The 11,540-nt window shown below is 36.6% G+C and overlaps 1 protein-coding gene across 1 annotated transcript; it reads right to left on the reverse strand.

Moving 5' to 3' along the window:
* Positions 1-1,437: 1,437 nt before the first annotated feature.
* LOC133716297 (uncharacterized) lies at positions 1,438-3,552 on the reverse strand. The gene has a single exon (XM_062143002.1). The coding sequence runs from the start codon at positions 3,550-3,552 to the stop codon at positions 1,438-1,440; it is 2,115 nt and encodes a 704-aa protein (XP_061998986.1).
* Positions 3,553-11,540: the final 7,988 nt, after the last annotated feature.

Genomic DNA, 11,540 nt, shown 5'->3' on the forward strand with positions numbered 1-11,540 from the left:
TCAATCCATTTATCCGATTCGTTCTAATGTAGGTTTGGATCAGAAAAGTCCTTACCAAGCCTAATACTACTAATTTTCGAAAACACTCAGCGTAATTCTCTTAACTAGTAGTATTATCTAACCCTCGAATCAACGTACTCATACGTGCAAATTAACCATTACACATAGAATTTAACACGTAATTTCCAGAATCGTCTAACCATTGAACATGATTTTTACCACTTTTTAGAACTAATTGCTACTTGTTTAACTCAGCGCCTTAACAAATAACAATTACCCTTGGCAAATTAAGCAAACACACAAGAACTCTCACCATTATTCTAGCATGCAAACTTATGAACCTAACTCTGAAAATTACCTAAACACATAAAAGGGCACAAGATTGTAAAATGCATCATAAAAGAATTCTCGAAAATTAACTCAATAATAAACTGAAAATCTCAAAAATATTAATAAAAATATTCTGAAAATTTCATGTCTCCAATTACACAACTCGCAAATCCAAACACACAAAACCGAAATAAAAATTGTAAGTAGAGTCATAGTTACACTTTGAAGCTTTCCTCAGCGGCTTGGCAACAAGGTGATGAACTCGTCTCTGCTATGGTGGTGGAGCGTCCTTGACTCAGCGCCTAAGAACTTCGTAGAATGATGGATGGATGGTGGTCACGGTCTTGTAGGTGTTGGAGATTTGAGGAGTGAATTGGGCAGAGTCTTGGAAAAGTTTTTGGCCAGGAAGTGATAGGCCCGGAAGTGATCTTGGCTAGGAAGTGATGGAAATTCTGTTCTGGACGTTGCCTATTTATAGGGGAGCATTGGTTGGCTTTTGTCGATCATACCCTTCATCATTGGACGGATGGGATTGCATCATAATTCCTTTAATTTTCCAACTGAAAACGTCTCCTTTATGGCATTAACTCCTCTCATAATGGGGTCTTTTAACAGCTGAAACGTCTTTCTCCTTTATTCCCGAACTGAAAACGTCTTTCTCCTTTATTTATTTTCCAGCTGAAACGTCTTTCTCCTTTATTTCCCTTCTTCATTGCTTGGTCAAACGTCTTAAATTTCCTACAAAAAGGTGGAGAATATCAGATTTTTTTTTAAGAGAAAATAAAGGGAATTAATGTAAAGACCGCAAAAACGTCGACGGTAAGGAATCCTGATCCCGTTAGGATTTTTTTCATAAATTTCGCATTTTTCCGCCTATTTTACGCCAAACACTGTACAAGACTCTTAAACTGACTCGATGACTCAAAACACGAAACTTAAGGGAGAAACAAGTCTAAAACGGGGCATATACTCAATAATATCGTCGCACTTTATGCTCCTATCACTGAATCACTGAAGGTAAAGGTTTATTAGTAGAGGGAGAAATAAACACAGAAGAAACATTACTTAGGTCAATTGGTGTTGCCTCAAGAAAAGCAACATGTTCCATTATGGAATCACTATGAATGGCCGTGAGCTCCTCCTTAGGGATGGTTGTGTCATCCTGAAGATTCCAACGCCATTGGCAATGGTTGAAGCCAAAGTATCCTCATCCATCATCTCCATGAATTTCTGCGCAAGTTCATCAAGAATGTCAATAGAAAAACATGATGAAAAATCAACCAAAGGATACCTCATTGCTTCAAAGATGTTGAAGCCAACAATTTCGCCATCGAACTCCATTGTTAGTGAGCCAGAATAAACATCTATTTTAGTCCTAGCCGTCCTCATGAAGGGGCGGCCTAGCAACAATGGCGTTCCACTCTTTGGGGATTCCTCCATCTCAAGGACATAGAAGCCAGCTGGAAAGATTAGCTCACCAACCTGCACAAGTACATCCTCAACTAACCCCTTAGGGTATGCATTAGATCGATCTGCCAACTGAATAATAACATTATCATGTTTAAGCTCACCTAGACCTAGAGTTTCATAAACAGAATAAGGCATGACATTGATAGAAGCACCTAAGTCTAGCATAGCATTTTCGAATCTACTTGTTCCAATAACACAAGGGATAGAGAAACTCCCTGGATCCTTACACTTTTCTGGCATTCTGCGTTGAAGCACAGCTGAGACATTCTCACTTACCCTAACCACTTCTTTCTCACGGTTTTGTCTCCTTGTGGTGCAAAGTTCCTTCAAGAATTTGGCATACTTAGGAATTTGCTTGATGGCCTCAAGGAGAGGGATGTTGATTTGCACTTTCTTAAAGGTTTCCAAGATAGCTTTTTCAGCGTCATCTTGCTTGGATCTAGCAAATCTGCTTGGGAAAGGCAAAGGAGAAGAAGATGGATTAGCAATAACCGAAATGAAAGAGTTAGAAACTTGTCCTTGAGGTTTCGGTTTTGCATTGGAAGGTGGAGACGTCACTTGAGCCTTGGACGTTGCAGGGTCCTCTTCCTCCTCTAATGTTGACGTTGAGTTCTTCTTGGGAGGCTTAGGGAGGTCTACAAGGGTCTTACCACTCCTTGTAGTGACGACTTTGGCTTGCTCAAAGTGAGGATTTGGGATGGTACCACTTGGTAGCTTTCCTTGCTCATGGAACTTACCCATAAACTCCACAACTTGACTCATTTGCTTCTTCATCTCATTCACATCCGTGGATATGGCATTGATCTGATTCCCATGATGAGTTTGACCTGCAATTAAAGCTTGAGTAGATTTAGTTAGGGTTCGAATCAATTCATCATTAGAAGAAGAAGAAGCATTTGAATTAAAATTCGAATTAAAAGGAGTAGGGTTAGGAGGTTGGGACTTTTGATAAAAGCCCTGAGGACGTTGTTGGAAGCCTTGAGGTGCATTCTGAACGTTGTCATTGTCCTTCCAACGAAAGTTAGGGTGGTCCCTCCATCCAGGATTGTAAGTATTCGAGAATGGATCATTCCTAGGACGTTGGAACCCTTGTTGGAAACCTATGGCGTTGACACCTTCTTGTCCTCCACCTTCCATGAGTTGAGGGCATTGGTCAGACACATGCCCTTGCATAGAACATACTCCACACACCATGACTTGTCCTTGTGCTCCCTGAGACACAAGAGTAGTAAGTTTGTTAATTTTCTCTTCCAATTGAGCTAAAGTACTTACCTCATGGACCCTTTCACGTGTGGTGGTGATCTTGGACCTAGAGTTCCCATATTGTTGTTGATTCAAGGCCCTATTCTCAATAAGGATCATTCCAGCCGCAGGCTCCTTGTCAACAAAAGATCCACCAGAAGCTGCATCTAGCATATCTCTTTCCAAAGGTGTGAGACCATCATAAAAACAAGTGAGCAAGGTCTCATCCTTCATGCCATGTTGAGGGCACTGAGTGATAAGAGACTTGAACCTCTCATAGTATTCTGCGTAGGACTCATCTTGCCCTTGTTGGATGCCACTTATCTTCTTCCTTAACATGATGATGCGAGATGTAGGAAAATACTTCTCAAGAAACTCCTTCATCATGTCTCCCCAAGAAGTAATTCGTCCACTAGGCAACTCGTAGAGCCATTGCTTTGCCTTGTCAGCCAACGAAAATGGGAAGGCTTTCAACTTCAAAATATGCTCATCAGCTCCTTGAGGCTTCATGCTAGTGCATATGAACTGAAATTCCATCAAGTGGTTGTTGGGATCTTCTATAGGGAGTCCATGGAATGTAGGAAGACGATGAAGTGATACGCTCAAAGCAAGCGCATAATTTAACCCTGAAATGTCATTAGTAGTATAAAGTAAATAGGGATCGTTCTATTCCGGGGATTGAGGGTACACCTGTCATTGTCAAACAATTAAACAATTAAAATTAAAACAAAGTATAATAATCACACATATATACATTATTTACGAAAAAGGGGGGTATTTTTGATTTTGGTTTTCTTCGAAAATTAAACTAAGTTAACAAAACAATTAAAATGCTAAAACATAAAAATACAAATGGAATGCAAGAACATAGATCAAAATCGAAACATATGATTAAAATTAATTCAAGTTCATCATTGTTCATCATAGTCATGCAAGAGGAATTGATCATGTGAAACGTTCAAAGCAAACAATTTCCCATATTTTACTTTCAACGCTAATTAATCTAAGTGAAAGCACATAGACTAATCCTATCAAACATGCATTCAAGCCCTAGAAAGCTAGTCAATCATACATGTTTAACGCAATAAGCATCTAGAAAGGCTATCAATTCAAATGTGCAACTTAGTATGAAAAAGTCCACCTAATTGCAATCTTCTTTGATTAAATTCGGTTTTTGTACAAAACCTTTACTACTTATTGATTCAAGAACACAAAACCAAAAAGTTGATTCATGTTCTTAAATTCGTAGCACCAATTATATAAAAACCCTAAAAGTTTCGAACCCTTTAAGATTAACATACAAAAGATTTCTATCATGCAAATTTAATCAAACACTCACACATAAGCAACCATAAATCGCAAAACATGAATCTGAAAATTAACAATTAATCATAAAATTTCAGAAACAATACTTGTTCAAACATATGTGTCAACTAGGGCATAACCAACGAAAATTACAAAGCAAAGGTTACAAGGAGAATCGGATTACACCGTGATGAAGATGGGATGAATGGTCTCTTGAATTTCGAAAGCAATCTTCAAGGATGGTGATGGATGATGTGCACGGCTTGTCCTCTTCTTCCTTGGCCTTGCTTGAACTTCGTGGTTGCCCTAGAGGATGGAGAAGAACACGGCTAGGCTAGAGAGAGTTTTCTGATTTTTTTGTAAAGTGTAAAACGCAAAAGTGGGAACCCTTGACGTTGAGAGAAGAGAGGAATATATAGGGGACGGCCCCTAGGTCTCCATGCCGTCCAAAACCCTAGGGTTTTCACGTCCTCCCTAGTTTATCTCTTCCTTTTTCACGGCAAAGCTTCTAGGGTTTATCTCCAAGTATTTTCTTTCCATAAAAATAGCCCTAGAAAATCTCCCTAGAAAATCTCTTTTTAATTTCTGATTTTTGGACGCCTCTTCCTTGTTTCTCTCTTGCAAATTCACGGCAAAACATCTTTAGGGCTAGGGTTTGCGTCACAAACCCTAGTTCCATGGGCTTTGGTGGGCTTTTATCCAATTAGCCGAAAATCCAACAAGTCTTGAGAGTTTTTTGATGCGCTAAAAGTAAGCGCGCAATTTAACCCTGAAATGTCATTAGTAGTATAAAGTAAATAGGGATCGTTCTATTCCGGGGATTGAGGGTACACCTGTCATTGTCAAACAATTAAAACAATTAAAATTAAAACAAAGTATAATATTCACAAAGATATTCACAACTAAAAACACTATTTACAAAAATAAGGGGATTTTGTTTTTGATTTTCGAAAATAAAACTAAATAAGTAAAACAAATAAAATGCAAAAACATAAAGATAAATGATGGAATGAGAGAACAAAGATCAAAACCGAAACCATGATTAAAATCGATTCAAACCCTAATATTGTTCATCTAAGTCATGAGAAAGGAGTTGATCATGTGAAACATTCGAAAGCAAATGATTTCCCATATTTTACTTTTCAATGCTAATTAACCTAAGCGAAAGCACCTAGATTAATCCTATCAAACATGTAATCAAGCCCTAGAAAGCTAGTCAATCATGACATGTTTAACGCATGAAACACATAGAAAGGCTATCAACTCAAGTGTACAACTTAGTATGGAAAAGTCCACCTAATTGCAATTCTCTTTAATTAAATTCAATCTTTGTACAAAACCTTTACTACTTTGATTCAAGTTTACATAAAACGAAAAGTCGATTTCATGTTCTTAAACCTAGCACCATTCATATCGAAACCCTAAGTGTTTGCAACCACATAAGATTAAAATACAAAAGATATCTATAAAGCAAATTTAATTAAACAAACTCACATAAGCAACTCTCGAATTACAATAATAGAATCTGAAAATTCTCATTTAATCATAAAAATTCCAGAAATAATAACTTTGTTCAATCATGAATGTCAACTAAAGCAAACCAACGAAATTCAAACAAAGGTTACAAAGTAGAGGTCGAATTACACCGTGGATGGAAGATGAGGATGGATGATTTTCGTTGTGATCCTTGAAGCTTGAAAGCAAGTCTTCAATGGTGGATGGTGGAGGAATAGTCACGGCTCCTTCTTCTCCCTTCGGCCTTGCTTGAACTCCGTGGCTTGCTTTAGAGGATGGAGATAAAATGAGAGAAGCTCACGGCAACAATATAATTTTTCTGAATTTTTCTAAGGGATGTGGAACTCTTTTCAACGTCAAAGAGGTGGGTATATATAGGAGCACGGCTAGGGTTCACAAAGCAATCAGAAATTTCCACATAGCTTCCACCAATGAGAATTCGCCAAGTAAGCTTTGTGATGTAGTCCAACCAATCATAGAATGCCAAGTAATCCGTGTGATGTGTTCCAACCAATCAAAATTCTCTAAAATACCTCCCTAATATTTAATTGCCGAATTTCCTTGGAATTATTCTGATTTTCTTCATGAATTTCGGCAAATATTCCTTTAGGGAATTTAGGGATGCACCTAGACACGTTTTCAGCTTTTCTTGGTCTCCACCTTTTTCTCTTTCCTTTTATTTCTCCCTTGAATCTCTCTTGGCGTCATCTCCTTGATTATTTCTGATTTTCACGTTGGCAATCACACCAAATTATTTCTCCAACAATATTTCCTTCCCATAAAAGTCTCCCAAGAAAATCTCTCCTTGAAATCCTCAATCAATCATCTTTAATTCCCATGTTGTCACCTTGTTTTTCTCCTTAAGTATTACACGGCAAATTTAATCCCCAAGGAAAATATATTTTCCTTTTTAAAAACTCTTCCTTGATTTCCTCTTTCGAACAGGATTTCCTGGTTGGACCAGGAAAGCTTCATTTCTTCATTTCTGCTCAATTGTGTGGTCCTTTGCATCTCATTTTTGCTCCCCTTGGTGTCCGCAAGCTCCTCTTTCCATTTGTGAGTTCATTTCCACTTTTTAGCTCCGAGGTCCTGAAAATAGAAACTATCAATAAAAATAGAAACTTTCCTAAAATGAAAAATGACAACTTTCCTAAATTGAAAATGGGAAACTTTCTAAAAATGAAAGATAGAAACTACCGAAAAGGGAAACTTACTAAAAATGATAAATAGAAACTACAAAAATAGAAACTTTCTACAAATAGGAACTTTCCCCTTCGAAGAGTGGAAACTTTCCTAAACAGAGTTTTAATAAGGAAATAACGCAAGAAATGTAGGGAAAAGCAAGTAAAATGTCGCATTAAAATGCTCCTATCAAATTCCCCCACACTTAGCTTTTGCTAGTCCCTTAGCAAAATCACACTAAGACATAACGAAATTTAAAGACTCTATAAATACAATGACTCTATTGCCCTTCAACTATTTGTCTCAGCAATCTCTTACTTTCACAACACCAAGATTAGCACTCAACCAAGAATCAATGTTTAAGCATTCAAGAGTTAATTAAAACATATAATCCGCACATACATAAGTAGGACTTGGTTGTAACAATGGTGATGGGGTTAAGCTCAGCATGCTTCAGACAAGTATGATTCAAATCTCACAAGTATATCCACTCTTTCTTCTCTCAGATCATGGCAATGCTTAAAAGCTTATAATCACTCAAGTATATGTGAGAGAACATATTTTAAGGCATTCAAATAGCTCACATATATAAGAAACGAAAAGCACTTTGTGAATATAATTTTTTCAAAGATCTCATGAAGGATATCAATTACTTGCACGAATGGACTGCCATAGGTTCAACTCTTGTAGCTCATCTCCACATCAAGGGCTGTCCCATCTTAAGGATCAAGAAGGTCTTCTCAAGGGTTGTAATGGGGCCAAGGCTCAAGGTTTAAAGAAATGAAAGGTAAGGATTTATCAAAGTGTCCTAAAAACCTAGCAGAGCTCATGTAAATATAGAGACCTCAAGTAATCCACCAAAGCATTGCAAAAACGTCACTTCCCCTAGAGGTAACATAAAAGGGCCTAATGTCTTCATGTTGGGCCCAATCTTCATTGTAAACTTCCCTTGAACTATAGTGAAATGGACAAAGGCCAAATTTTCTTAAGTGGGCCTTCAATTCAAAGCAAACTCCAAGATCACTAAGTATGGGGGACTAAAATCCATAAATATTCTTTCTTTTCTTTTCTAGCCGTGTACATTTTTTTCTTTTGTTTCATTTTTCACGGCTTTCTCATAATTTTTTTCTTTCCATGGACAAGTCTACCCCCACACTTGAACTTTCACCTCTTCTCAATCTTCCTCCTTAGCGCCAAACCCATGTAGTATGTCTCAAAAGATAGCTCCACTAAGTTCTTAGAACAAAGGGTAGGGTTGTAACTATACTAAGCTTCATGGTTAAGGATTTTAAGGGTGATGAACGAAAAGGCTTAATGTAGGCTCAAAGGGGCTTATCTAGGGGGGTCCCACGACGGGCACAAATGGGGACACAAGTTTATATGGCAATGGTGGTAATTCCTAGGGTGCCTCTATCCCTTCCAGAATCAGGGCCATGTATTGATATCACGTCTCAACAAGCACAAGAGCGAATTCTAGCATTCTCTAGTCCATTAAACTTAATCTATGGCAAGCAGTCAATCAAGATGAAAAAATAATGAGATCATCAAAACATCGCCAAGAAATTAAGAATATATATTTTTCATTTTCACTCCAAGAAAAAGGGACATGGGCTCAATATCTCACATGGGTTTTTATGAATCAAAACTCATCCTAACATGCTCATATTCTGTACCAAGGTCACGAGATCCATATCCACTACACATGCATACATTTTTCATATATCTCAATTAACCAAAGAATACCATTTAAAATCATCTCAATATTGTGATCCTCTTTTAGCCATAATTTCAGAGATATAAGCTCATCCTAGACAGTTGAAAGGCAACCTATGACTCAATAAATAAAAGCAACAATTTTTTTTTAATTTTTGACATTTTTCGATTTTTAATTTTTGACATTTTTCGATTTTTTTGTATTTTCCAATATATATGACTCAAAACAAAAGACTCAAATATAAATCCCTTCCCCCACACTTAAATATTGCATTGTCCTCAATGTAATCAATCAAAAGCATGCAATGAAACAAATAAGCATAGATAGAAGACATTTATGAAAACAAATCCTAAAAATAAAAACAAAAGAGAAAAAATTAAAAAATAAAAAGAGATAGGGAAAGAGAAAGCAAATCTGTGTTTGTAGACTCCTTCACAGCTACTTCTGAATTGGGTTGCCTCCCAAGCAGCGCTTGAGTTTAACGTCTTTCAGCCAGACGGTACCTCCATTAATTAAAGTTAGTGTCTATAATTAACAAAGAAATACAAAAGATATAAACAAGTTTAACTAAGAATTACAAAGTACAAGTATAATTAGCAAGTACATTGTACATAAGACACAAGTTAGGTACACAAGTGAGTAAAAACAAAACATGAAAAATATTTACACAAATGTTTTTTTTTTTTACCTTAGTGTATCACAACATTTTGTTACATTTTCTTTTGTCATAAATATTATTGATATCAAATCTAATTCCAAGTAGTAAATCAAGTGGACGTGCGGCCCAAGTATAGTCACCTAGACACAAACTCCCTCCTACATCCTTTGGGCAACCTTACTGAAATGGCCAGGTAGGGGAGGACGAACACGAGAGGAAAAATCCATTTTGGCATGAGCTAAGCCCATTTGCAAGCACTTTTGGATTTAAAAACCCGTCATGAACGTTGTCCCCTTCCTAGACACCATTCCACATAGGCTATACTTACTAGGATGAAAAAGATCATAAGTGTGAAGACAGTTCAACAAGTGTTAAAAAAGGCCGCCCTCAACCTTAAGGGACCTGAACTAGGTACCAATAAGTGGTTTAGGCCAATATTAACAAAAGAGACTTCACCTATTTCATTCAATTTACAACTTACAATTAAAACTCGTGTTCAACAATATAAAAAAAACAACCTAATTAATTTAAACTAAATTTCAAACAGTTTATATACAACAATTATGAACAAAAACAAGTGATTTTTCAATCCCCGGCAACGGCGCCAAAAATTGATGCGCTAAAAGTAAGCGCGCAATTTAACCCTGAAATGTCATTAGTAGTATAAAGTAAATAGGGATCGTTCTATTCCGGGGATTGAGGGTACACCTGTCATTGTCAAACAATTAAAACAATTAAAATTAAAACAAAGTATAATATTCACAAAGATATTCACAACTAAAAACACTATTTACAAAAATAAGGGGATTTTGTTTTTGATTTTCGAAAATAAAACTAAATAAGTAAAACAAATAAAATGCAAAAACATAAAGATAAATGATGGAATGAGAGAACAAAGATCAAAACCGAAACCATGATTAAAATCGATTCAAACCCTAATATTGTTCATCTAAGTCATGAGAAAGGAGTTGATCATGTGAAACATTCGAAAGCAAATGATTTCCCATATTTTACTTTTCAATGCTAATTAACCTAAGCGAAAGCACCTAGATTAATCCTATCAAACATGTAATCAAGCCCTAGAAAGCTAGTCAATCATGACATGTTTAACGCATGAAACACATAGAAAGGCTATCAACTCAAGTGTACAACTTAGTATGGAAAAGTCCACCTAATTGCAATTCTCTTTAATTAAATTCAATCTTTGTACAAAACCTTTACTACTTTGATTCAAGTTTACATAAAACGAAAAGTCGATTTCATGTTCTTAAACCTAGCACCATTCATATCGAAACCCTAAGTGTTTGCAACCACATAAGATTAAAATACAAAAGATATCTATAAAGCAAATTTAATTAAACAAACTCACATAAGCAACTCTCGAATTACAATAATAGAATCTGAAAATTCTCATTTAATCATAAAAATTCCAGAAATAATAACTTTGTTCAATCATGAATGTCAACTAAAGCAAACCAACGAAATTCAAACAAAGGTTACAAAGTAGAGGTCGAATTACACCGTGGATGGAAGATGAGGATGGATGATTTTCGTTGTGATCCTTGAAGCTTGAAAGCAAGTCTTCAATGGTGGATGGTGGAGGAATAGTCACGGCTCCTTCTTCTCCCTTCGGCCTTGCTTGAACTCCGTGGCTTGCTTTAGAGGATGGAGATAAAATGAGAGAAGCTCACGGCAACAATATAATTTTTCTGAATTTTTCTAAGGGATGTGGAACTCTTTTCAACGTCAAAGAGGTGGGTATATATAGGAGCACGGCTAGGGTTCACAAAGCAATCAGAAATTTCCACATAGCTTCCACCAATGAGAATTCGCCAAGTAAGCTTTGTGATGTAGTCCAACCAATCATAGAATGCCAAGTAATCCGTGTGATGTGTTCCAACCAATCAAAATTCTCTAAAATACCTCCCTAATATTTAATTGCCGAATTTCCTTGGAATTATTCTGATTTTCTTCATGAATTTCGGCAAATATTCCTTTAGGGAATTTAGGGATGCACCTAGACACGTTTTCAGCTTTTCTTGGTCTCCACCTTTTTCTCTTTCCTTTTATTTCTCCCTTGAATCTCTCTTGGCGTCATCTCCTTGATTATTTCTGATTTTCACG

This window comes from Rosa rugosa, chromosome 6, assembly GCF_958449725.1.
Source record: "Rosa rugosa chromosome 6, drRosRugo1.1, whole genome shotgun sequence".
Taxonomy (NCBI): Eukaryota; Viridiplantae; Streptophyta; class Magnoliopsida; order Rosales; family Rosaceae; genus Rosa; species Rosa rugosa.